The 15,567-nt window shown below is 39.9% G+C and overlaps 1 protein-coding gene and 1 non-coding gene across 4 annotated transcripts in view; both read left to right on the top strand.

Annotated features, from left to right (window-relative positions):
- The window catches only part of MACF1 (microtubule actin crosslinking factor 1), a 385,648-nt gene that overhangs the window by 145,173 nt on the left and 224,908 nt on the right, over nt 1-15,567 (top strand). For 2 of the 3 annotated variants that reach the window (XM_058303848.2, XM_058303845.2), the window contains exons 3-5: nt 546-635; nt 5,202-5,279; nt 9,152-9,244. In XM_058303848.2, the coding sequence (XP_058159831.1) occupies nt 546-635; nt 5,202-5,279; nt 9,152-9,244 (261 nt within the window). Of the gene's footprint in view, nt 1-545; nt 636-2,772; nt 2,869-5,201; nt 5,280-9,151; nt 9,245-15,567 lie in introns of all 3 variants that reach the window. The other variant, XM_058303843.2, reaches the window with a different exon arrangement.
- On the top strand, nt 14,045-14,151 carry LOC111763023 (U6 spliceosomal RNA). Its single transcript, XR_002795987.1, has one exon. It is a non-coding gene; the product is annotated as a U6 spliceosomal RNA (small nuclear RNA).

Raw genomic sequence — 15,567 nt, 5'->3', positions numbered from 1 at the left:
CACCTGATAATACAAACAGACAAGGAAGAACACACAGTGAATGGACACAGAAAGCAGACAACGGGGCGGGGAGAGAAATAAAATAAATCTTAAAAAAAAAAAAAGCAGTATTTGGTAAGAGAGGGGTTAAATTGGACTTGGACCCTCTGAAATACTGGGTGCCCAGCGTTTAGTTTCCTTTCTGGGAGGCTTTTCTGATTCTGGCTAGAATCATCTGTCTGCAATTGGCCATGCTATCACATTTTAGTCTATAATAATTCTCGGGATGTTTCAGGATCTCCTTGTCCAAACTTTCTAGAATATTTTTCAGTGTTGGCCAGAGTGTGTAAAAGATTTGACTTCAATATCACACACACACACACATCGAACTTAACCATTTAATATGTATTGTTCTCCAACCTGAAAATTCCTGAATTTTATTATTTTATTATTGCTTCTAGTTTCAAATTCTTTATATAGGGGTTTACCTAGTACCAAAGATCCTTGTGAATAGTAAAACAATTCAAGATCAAATAAAAATCAATCTCTTTGACTCTTGTTCCCAGGTCCGCAAGCACATCAATGATCTTTATGAAGATCTGCGGGATGGCCATAACTTGATCTCTCTCCTGGAGGTCCTCTCAGGCATCAAACTGGTGAGCATCTCTCTTTTCCTGCTGAGTGGCCTCAGAACTGTGGCCTTATTAATGGCATGTCACTCCACCTTTTTGAGTGCTAGGGCATTAGCTTGCTCTTTCAGATGGAAGGAATAAGTAGAGATTGTCGGTAGACTATTTCTGACACATAGTTTACAAATGGTAGAAGTTCATCTTAATTTAATTTGATTTATTGTATATTCTCATTTGTTGAAAGAATCAGTTGTATTCTTTCCATATCTGCATGTTTTCTTATTACTCATTTTTTATCTATTTGCAAATACTAGTATTTTAGGAACAGCGGATTCATGTTTAAAGGATTTTGAATAATGCATATTTTTCTTCCTATAGTTTTTTTTTTTTTTTTAATCTGAAATGTACTGTATGATTCAAAAGAGCTTGAGTTCAAACCAGAATTACTTCCATAAGCACTTTAAAAATGTTGAGGGGACAGGGTGTAGCTTAGTGGTTGAGAACCAGGTTCTCATAAACAAGGTCCCAGGTTAAATCCCTCGTACCATAATTATTGCTAATTCCACTCCAAAAAAATCTATCCAAGACAAATGAAATCGTATCTCTGCAGTGATTCCTAGGGTGAGTGTATGGCAGCCAAAACACTACCCCGGGCCAGGGACACGGGCGGGGTCCCTGGACACGGGCCTGAGTGCTGCCCACAGCACCCACCGCCAGCCGATGACACGTCCCTCCTGCCCTGCAGGGTCCCGGGCTGCACCCCCGGAACACACCAGCAGGTCCTCTTCCTAAAGTTTTATTTCTGATTTATACAAACTCTTATTTTCCTATCTATTGTGAATTCTGTCATTTTTCTATATTCGGTATGGACCTACAGTTTACATTTAAAAGTCCTGGTGTTTAGAATTATTTTTTCCAATTCACCTTACTTCCCCCTTTCTATGACTTGTCTCACAGATTGCGAGAGGGGCTGAAGTTTCTGTCTGAGCATAGCCCTGAATGCAGTACATCTAGGCTATCTACATAATTAAATATGCTTGCCTCCTCTCAAAATGTATTGAAAGTTGCTTATGGGAAAGTCTCCTACATTTATGAAGACAAATTCTATTTGAGCCTGTTGGCTTTTTCGGATGATAGTTCTTATACTTGCTTTGTTTGAGGGATTAAAAATAACCTCATTTGTGGGACCATTATTCCATGTATTTGAGCCTAATGGAAGCAGATAGTCCTATGTGGTTCATGTTTTATCTCTAGTATCATAGACAACATAATTTTCATTTAGAAAAGTCAAGGGCTGAATACTGGAAACATCTGTGGGGAAAGAGAAAACTAAAGAGGTGCACAATCCACGGTCTATGAACCAGCCCACTCACTGCCTTTGGCAAATTCTTAGTCATTGTTTATTGTGTTTAAAGAACAGAATTTGGCACATTAGAGTTCAGCTCCATAAGGCAATATTCATTTCCTTCTAGGATTGGGGCTTGGCATCCCCTGAGCCCTTTGTTTTGGTTTCACATATTTTTTGCTTTGCATTAGAATTTTATATTTTTTAATGCTCTAAAAGTAGCAGAAGCTTTTATTAGCACAGCCAGCATATGGCAAATTCTAGTTCTTCTCTGGCACTCATTTATAAATCTCATAAGTAAGCATAGTTTTACTTTACTAGACTTTACCCCCTCAGTTCTTATAAAGTTATACTTTGGGCAATTTGCCTGGTATACTTGATGAATTTGTAGTGATTTTATATTGAAAAGTGATCCTTTTTGGTGACCTTGATTACAGAATAGGTTAAAACCACTCTAATTTTAATTTTTCCTAATATTTGAAAACCTACAGTTGTTGATGGAGATACTAATAGGATATCTTTCCACCAAAAAACTATACGAATACCTCCTTCATGGTTATCATCTCTTTCTTCCTTAATTGATTCACAAAAGCAGAGAGGGTGGGTTACTATGGAGAATGGAAGATGTGCTTCAATCTAAGAAATGTTCAGGGTAACCATCTGTGCTAGTCTTGCTTTGGTTTTGCATTTTTTTGAAAGTGGGAGGTTATTTTCATATTTATTTTCACCTTTTATTATGTTGTATTCATTTCCTTTTCATTTTTATGTTGTGAATTTCCTGTCACTTTGTTGTGTCTTTGCCTTGGCTGGTGGCCAAAGGAGCCAGCAGGGCTGAAGACCCTCCGTCTGGTGAGCATGCCCTCCTGGCGTTATACAAACAGCGAGGAGCAGGATGAGGAAGATGATGATGATGTAGTAGGTCCTCCTGGGAATGCCAGCACCCTAGCTGGTACTGTAAGGTCATCAGAGAGTCTGAGGTTCTCTAGGTCTCCAAGGAGCTCAATTACCACTTGCCTTCTTCCTTTTCCACCAGAGAATCTGGGTCCTAATGAAAGTGGTTAAGGGAAGCGGACTTGGCCCAGTGGTTAGGGCATCTGCCTACCACATGGGAGTTCTGCGATTCAAACCCTGGGCCTCCTTGACCCGTGTGGAGCTGGCCCATGCGCAGTGCTGATGCATGCAAGGAATGCTGTGCCATGCAGCGGTGCCCCCGCATAGGGGAGCCCCACGTGCAAGGAGTGCGCCCCATAGGGAGAGCCGCCCAGCGTGAAAGAAAGTGCAGCTTGCCCAGGAATGGCGCCGCACACACGGAGAGCTGACACAGCAAGATGACGCAACAAAAAAAGACAGATTCCTGTGCTGCTGACAACAACAAAAGCGGACAGAGAAGAACACACAGCAAATAGACACAAAGAACAGACAACCGGGGTCAGGGGGGAGGGGAGAGAAATAAATAAATAAATCTTTAAAAAAAAAAAAGAAAAGAAAAAGGAAGTGGTTAAAACTAATTGTGCCTCTTGCCACTGTTAGCTGTTCCCGGGATGGGATTTATTTTGCTTCTCAAAGAATGGTTGGCACAAAAAGTGGAATGGTGTCAAGTCCTGTTGTGACCTGGAGACCTGTAGCTTTCTGATGGCCTTGCAATGTTGTCTAAATCTAGATTACAGATTTGCAGAAGGTATAGTTTACAGCATGACAGTTAATTGTTAACAACTCCACACTCCAGACTAACTGGTATGTACTCTCTCCACTTCAGCTTCCAGGTTCTTACCATTCACCGTGTCATTTGTTTTCAAAACAGCCTTTCGTTTGCAAACCACTCACTGCATGGAGATTCTGTGCCTTGGTTCATAATATCTCTAGCTGTTAGTAAAGGACAGAGATTTAACATGCATGTTTTTGGGATATTTATTTTCGTGTGAGGAACAGAGGAGTAAAGATTAGAGTGTGTAATAAGCGTATTTTCTGCTTGCAAGGCTCTAAATTATAGCCCATAATCATTTTCCAGAAGTAGGGATTAGAGAATATCCTACCCTCTTAAAGTCATCTTTTCACCTCTTTGTCTTTCTTCTCGTTGCCTTAGAACCTTTGATTTCATGGATTCTGATATCCCCTCAGCAATTTACAATAGTTTAGCTGAGATGACTGAGAATAGGTTCTTGCTGAAAAGATTTTTTCTAAATATTTGACTGTAGGAATTTACCCTGTTTCCCTAGGAGGGCTGGGGATCTTTGTAAATCATCCTAGTCTGGAAGTTGCTTAAAAGTGTTGGGGCTTATGCAGAGAGATACTTCCACACCAATCTCTCTGTGTGTTGGGCTATATTTTGCCCATTTTTATCTGGCCAACGTTTCCACCGTGCATGTGCCCACAAAAAAGCTACTTTGTATTTCCTGAGCCTTTAATTATTACCAATTTGACATTTACAAATGAACTGGGTATACTCTAGCGAGAGTTTTACTAACTCTCTTAGTCCCAGTTTTACTAAAATAAAAGCAACATTGGAATGTAAGCATAAGAAACTGTTGTAGCAGTAGATGGCCATCCCTGCATGTACTCGTTGGGCAAACAGGCTTCATTCACTTCTGAATGGGTGGTAGTTGAGTCTTGGACAGGGTACCAGAGGCCATCACATGGAGACAGACTTCTCTCCCATGGGTCATATGACATTCAGGATTGAGTGAATAGCTTTCTTTGAGGTATTACGTTTAATAGCCCTACTATTTCATGCTGGAGTAAAGGGTGGCTTCCCTATGGATTTTTCCACTTGTTAATGACTCCTCATTCCCTATAGTTTGAAGTGAGTAACATCTAGCTCCTTTTGCCAGATTTGTAACAAGGTTGGCTGCATCAATTATTATATACTGTGCAAACAGGATTTTCCATCCTTACCTTAAGATAGCATTTAACTGTGATTTTAGGAGCCTTAGAGCCAAAGTCTTTGTTCCCATTAACTTCACATCCAGACTCAAGTTCTGTCACGTGTGACTACAGAAGAATCCAGAGAGATGCTGTGGCACTGATGCAGTGTATACATAGGGGTTTACAAGGCACTTTGGACCCTCAGAGAGTCTGGTGAAGCACAATGCAGGTCTTGCTGTTAAGGGGTGCTTTATATAATGTTCCCACACCTGGCTTCAGCCCTGTGAAATTCTTTTGTAGTCTTTTAGTCCTTGAAATGAAAGAGGAAAGGGGTCTGTGTGGTAAATTGGTATAGCTTAAAATTAACATTTTTTTTTTGTTTGCAGCCCCGGGAAAAGGGCAGGATGCGTTTTCATAGGCTGCAGAATGTGCAGATTGCCTTGGACTTCCTAAAGCAGCGGCAGGTAGGACCATCTTATGCTTTCCCATTCTGTCGGGGACTGTTGGCATTGGGGCTCTACTTAGGGATGTTCCCAGTACCTCTAGTAAACCCTCAGTAAAGCCCCAGATCTGACTACCCAGTTCTGACTGTCACTTACTGGTGAGAAATTTGTATTATGGTTCAACAACTCCCTGGGTCATCTTTACATAGAAGTCATGGCCTTCCTGAAAGTGAGAGTGTTCACAGATTTATAGAGAGAAAGAGAATAGCAGATCTAGCTAGATATGAGAAGGATATTCCCTCACTAGATAAAGCAGAAAACTACAATGTACTTTTTGGTAATAAGGAGAATACAGTGAAGAGGGTAAGTTTGAAAATGAGAGTGAGGAGGAGTACAGAGTTATAGAATATTAGACCTAGAAAATACCTTAGAGATCTCTCCTAGTCCAGTTTCTTCATTTTATGGATGAAGAAACAGATCTGGACAGGTGAAATGTTCAGTCCCAAATCATACAAATTAGAGCAAAGCTTTGGTTTTAACCCAGATCTGATATGTGGTTTAGTGCTCCTTGGCTATCTATGTCCCTTCCACTTTCTGTATGCATCCTTCCTCTTATTACTTCCTACTTGATGGAACTAACCAAATCCAGGGATTGAGGGATGAGATCCAGAGCACAGCTGGTATAGTTATCTTAGAGAAAGAAAAGAAATATACTTCTGATTTTGAGATGCAGGGAGAAGGAAGGAGGGATAAAAAGATACGGGGATGTTTTGTTGTAGAGAGGAAAATGGATGAGGCAGAGTTCACCTGCTTAGAGTAAGCTGTATGGAAAAGATTTGGTAATGGCCAGAGTTGCCAAGCAACAGTATCAAGATAAATTTAAATTTTATGCATATGTATTGGAGTCAGTTCATTTTTGACATTCTTATCAACGATTTTCATTAACTTGGAAGGTTCTCTTTCTGAATGCTCCCATGGCAATTTTCTTCTTCTAAAATAACACTTATTGCTTATTGTTATTTGTTTGCTCCAATGCACTTTAGGCACTGTGCACTGTGAGAACAGGGAGGGAACATGATCTTAACATTTTGTCTTCAGCACCAGTCATAATGAATGGCCCATAATTGGCACTTAACAAATATATGTTAAAATAAATTAATAAATTAAAAGTGGAAGGAGATCATAAACTAGAAATGTCAGGGTATGGAATAAGAGGAAATCAGTGGGGGCCTTGATGAACAAAGCAAAATTCAGAAGAATTGATTAGCTAGAAGTCTAAATAATGACAAAGCAAAATTGGTTTATAAAGTGAAAAAGTAGGCAGGTAAGAACCCTGGACTAGAGAATTGGGGGGTGGGTGAGCTCTAGTTTTTGAGGATCTATTGGTAGAACAAATCTGAGTAATGGTGAGGTTCAAATTGTAGTTGTGCTGGTGACCAAAGCAGAATGAAAATGAAACTTATTAGAATTAAAAACACAGACAAATTGTGTGGACAGGTTGATATTTGGGTCATTGACTTGAGTGCTGAAATTGCCAAGCAAGGTGGTAGAAGGTGAGATGGAAAAAGAGAATAGGAGTTAGGTGTAGAAGACATCAAGGAAAGGATTACTAGAGCATGGAAGGGTAGTTTCGCTGAGAGAGTTGACTTCAGAATAAAAGAGGAAATGGTTGGAGATGGGACTGAGGAATATGGACTTGGTTGATATTGCTAACCAACTGCATTTGTGTTGTTAGTGATTAGTGATTAGAAAAACTGCATTCTCAGATTGCAAGAGCAGCTTCTCCCCTCCACTACTACCACCACTCACAATATACATATGAAAAGGGGAGTTAGATCTAGCAAAGGGAAAGAAGTTGCCTAGCTCGCAGTGCAAGGGGGGAAATGAGGCTTCTATTTGAGAAAGCCACTAAGGTTCTTTAGAGACACAGATTTCAGTTCAATTGAAAAAATAAAGAGAGAGCAGCTCAAGGACAGTTTGCCACAACTAAACAGGAGCTTGATGAGGACATGACAGAAGAGACTAACTGAGGGCGTGAGGTAATATTGAAATAACCGTCTCTGTCTGGGACTGTCCTGGTGTTAACTGAAAGTCCCTTGCCCTGGGAAGCCTCTCAGTTCCCAGCACCTGAGGGTTGTTCACCCTAGGTGGAGGGGAGGGCCTGTGTGTCTGTACAGTGTGTTGTTAGGAGTAAAGCAGATGCTATGGCAGTCGTGGGTAGGTGTGGATATTTGCCACAAGTGAGGGAAAATGAAGGTGGGAGCAGGCCAGAGATTGGCCTCAAACTAAAAGAAAAAAAAAATCCACCCAAATAAGTCAGGACTCTAGTGGCTTAATAAAAACATAATTCACAATACCATGTGCTTACAAATTGGCTTGTTGGTGGGAATGCAAAATGATACAGCCACTCTGGAAAACACTTAGACTGTTTCTTATATGTTGAACAATTACTACCTGACTAAGCAATCCCCTCCTAGAAATTTACCCTAGGAAATGAAAACTTATGCTCACACAAATACCTGTACATGAATATAGCAGTTTTATTCATAGTTGCCCCAAACTGGAAACAACCCAAATGTCTTTCAGTGAGTGACACTCTGTTTATCCATATGGTAAAATACTACTCAGCAATAAAAAGAAGCAAACTTGGGAAGCGGACTTGGCCCAGTGGATAGGGCATCCGTCTACCACATGGGAGGTCCGCAGTTCAAACCCCAGGCCTCCTTGACCCGTGTGCAGCTGGCTCATGCGCAGTGCTGATGCATGCCAAGGAGTGCCCTGCCACGCAGGGATGTCCCCGCGTAGGGGAGCCACACGTCAAGGAGTGTGCCCCGTAAGGAGAGCTGCCCAGTGGGTGCCACACACAAAGGAGCTGACACAACAAGATGACGCAACAAAAAGAAACACAGATTCCTGTGCTGCTGACAGCAACAGAAGCAGACAAAGAAGAACAGGCAGCAAATAGACACTGAGAACAGACAAATGGGTGGTTGGGGGAGGGAAATAAATAAATAAATAAATAAATCTTCAAAAAAAAAAAAAAAAAAAGAAGCAAACTTGATACATTGCAACAACTTGAATGAATCTTAAGGGTATCATGTTGAGTGTGAAAAGCCAGTACCAATACTTTGGGTTGGAGGAAATGTAAGATAAGGGCTATAATTAGTAGTAAGATTTTGACAATATTCTTTCATAATTTGTAACAAACATCTCACAACAATGCAAGGTGTTGGAGGAGGGTTGATGTATGGGACCCCTGTATGATGTTATGTATGTTTGCTTTGTAAATTCACAACTTTTACTCTAAACTTGTTTATGTGTGTTCATATATAAATGATATTTAAAAAATAATATTAGTGTGGGTTGGGGAAAAATACTTTGGTTAGTAGTAATATTTTGACAATGCTCTTTAATCATTAGCTAAAAAGGTTTAACAACAATTGAAAGTATTGGTGCTTGGGTGAGTTATGATAGTCCTGTAAGATGTTATATATGTTTGTTTTGTAAGTTCACAACTATTACTATACACTTATTGTTTATGTATGAGTGATAAGCTTCAATAAATTTATTTAAAAAAAAAAAAAAGCCAGTACCAGAAGATTATATACTATATGACATTTTGGAAAAGGCAAAACTAGGAGCCAGGAACTGATCATTCGTTGCCAGAGGTTAGGGGCAGGGGTGAGGTTTAACTACAACGGGGCAGCACAAAGGAACTTTTTGGGGTGATGGAACTAGTCTGTTATCCTGATTGTGGTTATAGTTACATATATCTATACATGTGAACTGTACACCAAAAAAGTCAATTTTATCATAGATAAATGAGGAAAATCTGTAAACAAACTAAAACAAAAAGTCCAGGCTTCTGAGAATGACTTGTGTTCCTTTTTTAGGTGAAACTAGTGAATATTCGCAATGATGACATCACAGATGGAAATCCCAAACTGACCCTGGGCCTGATCTGGACCATTATTTTGCACTTCCAGGTAGACTCTTTGAAATTTGGGGTTTCTCTTGTTGGTTTGGACATAGTCTGTGAAGAACTAGGAGTTGCACTGCCTTCCGTGGGCTGCATGGAGCCTGCCTTCTCTCTGTTTAGTCATAGTGAATAGGGCCTGAGGTACGAAACCAGAAAGGAGGATTATGACTGGCCTGAAGACAGTTGTTACAGCCTGAACGCAGAACTTCCTAATCATTTGCATGATGAGATGAGGGGATTTCTCACTTCTTTGTGGTTTGGCCCTGTGATTGGCAGTCTGGTTATTAGAAGTCTCTGTTTGATCAACTGAGTCAAAACTGGGCTCTTTAGGGACTCACAGTGTTAAGGGTTGGGAGAGAGGTTGGTTTCTATGCTTTAGAAGGTTGGAGTGAGGACTAATAATCCTGCTTTGATGTATACTTTTCCTCATTTCCAATGATCTTTAGACAAATCTGGTTAATGGTAGTATCTTAATGGCTGTTTGTTTATGTACTTGTAAGCATAACCTCGTGGAAACCCATAGCAGTGGCATTTTGAGGAAGTACTCTTCACATGATCACGTGGCCTTCCTGTTGCTCCCTCCCTAAGAAGGCAAATCCTTTTCAGGTCTGAACTGCTATTTGAAAAAATACAGCACTATTTTTTGTTGTTTTTTTTTTTTAGTTTGTTTTTCAGCGCTATTTTTTTTACTGTTCTTTTGAGTCACTTTAGCCAACCAAACAAAGCTGTTTTTCAGACAGCTATCCTAAACGTAATTAATCACTGCAATACTGGGCTGATGAATTAGAAGGAGCATTCGTTCAGCAAGTAGGAAAAGAAGGTACTGACTTCAGCAGCTGCAGCCTCTGTGAAATCCTAATTGAGGAGTTAGTACCACCTGCTGGATGAAGGCAGAGAAGGTTCTGGTGTCTGAGAATCCTAAGAACCTGAGAAAATTCTGGTAACTTTGGGCTGTTTTGGGAGGCTCTGGTTTGGGACTGTTGCTGGCAGTCTGGTGCATGGATAGGTTTGGGGGAGTGTGGAGGTAACATGCATTTTTGTGGAACCATAGAGTATTCTCAGGCACGCTTTGGGTACAGGGATTACCAGGAACATGAATTTGACAAGTGTGGCTTGGCAGGGTGAGAACAAGAATAAACAGAAGCCCTTTGTTGAGCTTTCATGGATACTCATGAACAGAGGAGTTTTTTAGAGAAACTTATTATTTTTTTTGCAACTGATCTGCTCTCACTGTGGTGCCCAATGCTAGTCTCATAGGCATGAGCTAAGAAGAATCTGTTTACTGTCTCTCTACTTCCCTGAATGCAACTGAACTCTTGAAAAAGACAAACTCAGGGGCCACAGAATGAAGACTGAATTGGACAATTAAAACTTTGCTGGGGCAGAAGAAATAGGAGTAATGAAGCGTGTTCCTTTCCAGAACAGCTCCATCAGGAAAAATATTTTTCTCTCTAACAATTTGTTATGAGAAATTTCAAACATTTATAAAAGTAGGGAAAATAGTGTAATGAACTACCATGTAACCATTATCTAGCTCAACAATTATTAACTCAGGGCCAATGTTATTTCACTGATACCTCATTTATCACAGTCTTTATTATCATTATGCTTTAAAAAGGAATAATTTCTTAAAATCATCAGTATTTGGTATTCAGATTCTTCTAGTTATCTCATTTTCAAAAGCTAGATGTGGGAGGGGCGGCGTGGGTGGGGTGGGGATTATATGGGGACCTCATATTTTTTTAATGTAACATTTAAAAGAAAATAAAGAAAAAAATGAAAAAATAAAAAAAATAAAAGCTAGCTAGTTTGTTTGAATCAGTCCAAACAAGGACCACATATTACATTAAATTTCTCTGTCCCCACCATCTTGCTATTTATTTGTTGAAGAAATTTGGCCTTTTGTGCTTTAATAAACCCAGTCTTTTGTGCTGATGTCTTCTCTGGGGTGTTTTCTAAGAAAGTCCTCCATCTCTATAACTTATTGTCTCTCCATTGGTGGTTTAGCTCTAGACCAGGAGTTTGATCACATTGTTTCAGTTCTTTTCTGGCAAAGATGGTATTATGCATCTTAGGAGATAACATAATGTTGGGTTGTCTTTCTTTTTGTGATGTTAAGATTTACTGGTGGGTTCAGATGTTATCAGCCTGTTCCATCCATTTTAGGTTCCCTATTAGCTTTTCATTGAATAGCTTTAGCAGCTACTGATATTCATTGCTAATTACATGATTGGGGGTTGTAAAATGGTGATATTTGAATTCTGTAGTTCTTTTTTCTTATTTAGTTGTAATACTTCTATAAAGAAGAACTTTACTTCATCAGCTACTTTGAGAGGTATTTCCTACAGGAAAGGCAGGATAAATGATCCCATCTTTCCATTTATTTACCAATTTTCAATATAATTTGTTGGTCTTGCAAAGGTGACCAATGATACTTTCTTTGTTCCTTGATTTTTTTTTAAACATTTATTTATTCTTCCCCTTTCCCCTCCTCCCATCCTGCTATTTTTGCTATCTGTGTTGTCTTCGCTTCTCATTTTCTCTCCTCTAGGATTAAGCGGATTCTATCCTGGAGACCTCTGATATGGAGAGGGATTCCCTGTCAATTGTTCCACCTTAGTTCCTGGTTTCTGCTGCGCTTCACCTTGACTCTCCCCTTGTCTCCTTTGATGCATCATCATCTTGCTGCATGACTCACTTGCGCGGGTCACTGGCTCACACATGGGAACTCGCACAGGCGCTCGTGCGGGCACTGGCTCACCATGTGGACACTCGCGTAGGCGCTCGTGCGGGCACTGGCTCACCATGTGGACACTCGCGTAGGCGCTCGTGCGGGCACTGGCTCACCATGTGGACACTCGCGTAGGCGCTCGTGCGGGCACTGGCTCACCATGTGGACACTCGCGTAGGCACTGGCTTGCCGTGCAGGCATGCTTTCTCTTCTTTTTTTCACCAAGAGGTCCCAGGAATCTAACCCAGTTCCTCCCATATGGTAGGTGGAAGCTCTATCACTTGAGCCACATCTGCTTCCCTGTTCCTTGATTTTTAAAAAGACATCACTACAACTCATAGATTTTTTTTTTTTATCACACTTGATATGTTTTCAGTCTAGTACATTATGCTTTCTAATATTCCAATAGCTCCACCTTTGGCCAATAATATCCTCTTCAAGTTTTCTCCTGAGTCCTTTGATATGACCCCAGTAATCTTTGATAATTTTCTTTATTTCTTGGGTGATGAGATGTTTCAGACTCTTCTAGTGTATTTGCTGTTCCAGGCCTGAAATCAGCCATTTCTTCAGGGATCCCCAATTCTTTATTGACTATAGTGCTACTGGGTTGATCATTTTTTGTAGGTTTCTTTTTAGAGAGAGCAATGTAATACATGTGTTTTTCTCTTTTAAAAAAATCATGACTTTATCCTGATTTTTCTGATTCAAATTTAGGATTAACTTCTTTGCTTTTATATTTGTATCCATTATTTATTTTCATTAGCTTTCAATTTTTAGGGATTGTGTTATTCCTCTCAATTTTATATTATGTAGATAATCTAATTGTTCCAAAGAAAATTTTTAAAGAGTGAGTACGGGGTATAACCAGAGAACTCTAGCCTCCATCTCTGTTCTCTTCATCCTGTTTCCTCCCTTTCTATATAGCTAACTGTTTTACAGCACATTTTTGGTTATCATTCTATTGTTTGTTTACTTTAGGAAAATACTTTATTTAGGGAGATTTTTTTCCCCTTTGACTTCAAAAAGTTTTTTCTGTGGTAAAATATTGTTTTAGTTTCCTAGTACTCAAAACAGATACCATGAAATGGGTTGGTTTTAAACAATGGAAATTTATTAGCTTGAAGTTTGAGGCTGTGAGTATCCAAATCATCAAGGTAATGCTTTCTTCCTGAAGACTAGCTGCCAGAAAACCCTTGGTTCTTCTGCCACATGGCAAGGCACATGGTGGCATCTGCTGGTCTCTCCTTCTCGGCTTGGTTTTGTTGCTTGCAGTTTTTTGCTTTTGTGGCTTTTTCTTTCTCTCTCTCTATTCATTCCATTTATAAAGGACTCTGGAAAGTGGATTAAAACCCATCCTCACTGAGGTGGGCCACACCTTAACTGAAGTAGATTCATCAAAAGATCCTTCTTACACTGGGTCCACACCAACAGGAATGGAATGAATTTAAGAACATGTCTTTTGGGGGTACATACAGTTTTCAAACTACACACATATATACAACACAAAATTTTTCCGTTTTAGCCATTTTCATGTATAAAATTTAGTGATATTAATTACATTCATGGTATTGTGCTACCAATACCACCACCCGTTACCAAACTTTTTCATCAACCCAAAAAGAAACAACCCTGTACTCATTTAAGTAATTAACTCCCCATTACCCCTTCCTAACCCCCATGCTCCTGGTAACCTGTAATTTTTTTGTCTGTATAAATGTGTATATTCTATGTATTTCATTAAGGGATTATAATATCTGTCCTTTTTGTCTGGTTTATTTCACTCAACACAATGTCTTCAAGGTTCATCCATGTTGTAGCATGTTTCAAAATGTTATTCCTTCTTATGGTTGAATACTGTGAATAATGCTACTGTGAACATTGGTGTACAAATATTTGTTTGAGTCCGTGATTTCAGTATTTTTTGGGATAAACCTGGAAGTGGATTAATATTCCTTTGGTAAGTCTATATTTAACTTTCTGAGGAACCACCAAACTGTTTTACACAGTTCGATTTGCATTTCCCTAATGGCTAATGAGGTTGAGCATAATATATTCTTTTTTAAGAAACTTGTTTTAGTGCTCGCTTCGGCAGCACATATACTAAAATTGGTACGATACAGAGAAGATTAGCATGGCCATTGTGCAAGGATGACACGCAAATTCGTGAAGCGTTCCATATTTCCCTGTGTGGAGCTGGCCCATGCGCAGTGCTGATGCGCACAAGGAGTGCCGGGCCATGCAGGGGTGTCCCACGCGCAAGGAGTGCGCCTCGTAAGGAGAGCCGCCCAGCGGGAAAGAAAGTGCAGCCTGCCCAGGAATGGCGCCGCCCACACTTCCCGTGCTGCTGATGACAACAGAAGCGGACAAAGAAACAAGATGCAGCAAATAGACACAGAGAACAGACAACGGGGGGAGGGGAGGGAATTAAAAAAAAAAAATCTTAAAAAAAAAGAAAAGAAACTGTTTTATTGAGGTATAATTCATAAAATTTACCCATTTTTCAGTATAATTAAATAATTTTTAGTGAGTTGTCAACTATCACTGTAATCCAATTTTAGAACATTTTCATCACCCCAGTAAAATCCCTCTTGGCAGCTTATAGTCTTGCCCTATTCCCATCCCCAACACACTACTAATCTTTTTTCTGTCTCTACAGATTTGCCTTTTCTGGGCATCTCATATAAATGGAATCATATAATAAGTGGTTTTTTGTGTCTGGCTTCTTTCACTGAGCATATTTTTTGAGATTCATCCATGTTATAGCATATACCAGTACTTCATTCCTTTTTATTGCTGGATAGTATACTATTGTATAGATTTATCATATGTTTTGGGTTTTTTTAAAGATTTGTTTTTATTTTTTATTTATTTCTCCCCCCCCAACCCCACCCCAGTTGTCTATTCTCTGTGTCCATTTGCTGCGTGTTGTTCTTTTTGTCTGCTTCTGTTGTCAGCGGCACGGGAATCTGTGTTTCTTTTTGTTGCGTCATCTTGTTGTGTCAGCTCTCCATGTGCAGCGCTATTCCTGGGCAGGCTGTGCACTTTCTTTTGCACTTTCTTTTGCGCTGGCCGGCTTTCCTTACGGGGTGCACTCCTTGCGCGTGGGACTCCCCTACGTGGGGGACACCCCTGCGTGGCACGGCACTCCTTGCACGCATCAGCACTGAGCATGGGCCAGCTCCACACGGGTCAGGGAGGCCCAGTGTTTGAACCGCGGACTTCCCATGTGGTAGACGGATGCCCTATCCACTGGGCCAAGTCCACTTCCCTACCATATGTTTTGTTTATCCATTCAGCAGTTGATGAGCATTTGAATTGTTTTTCCTTTTTGACTGTTAATGCATATTCATGAAGCCATCTTCATTTGGATGTATGTTTTTATTTCTCTTGGGTATATACATAGGAGTGAAATTGCTGGGTTATATGGGAAATTTATGTTTAATTTTTAGAAACTCCCAAACTGTTTTCTAAAGTGACTATACAATTGTCTGTTGTGTCTGTCTTCTAGATCATAGCCACTGCAGTGGCTGTGAAATGATATATCTCCTCGTGCTTTTAGTTTGCGGGAAAATATATTCTTTAACTGAATTCTACAAATA

Source organism: Dasypus novemcinctus, chromosome 9, assembly GCF_030445035.2.
Source record: "Dasypus novemcinctus isolate mDasNov1 chromosome 9, mDasNov1.1.hap2, whole genome shotgun sequence".
In the NCBI taxonomy this organism is placed as follows: domain Eukaryota; kingdom Metazoa; phylum Chordata; class Mammalia; order Cingulata; family Dasypodidae; genus Dasypus; species Dasypus novemcinctus.
The sequence above is the reverse complement of the archived record's forward strand: the minus strand, read 5'-3'. Positions and strand labels throughout refer to the sequence as shown.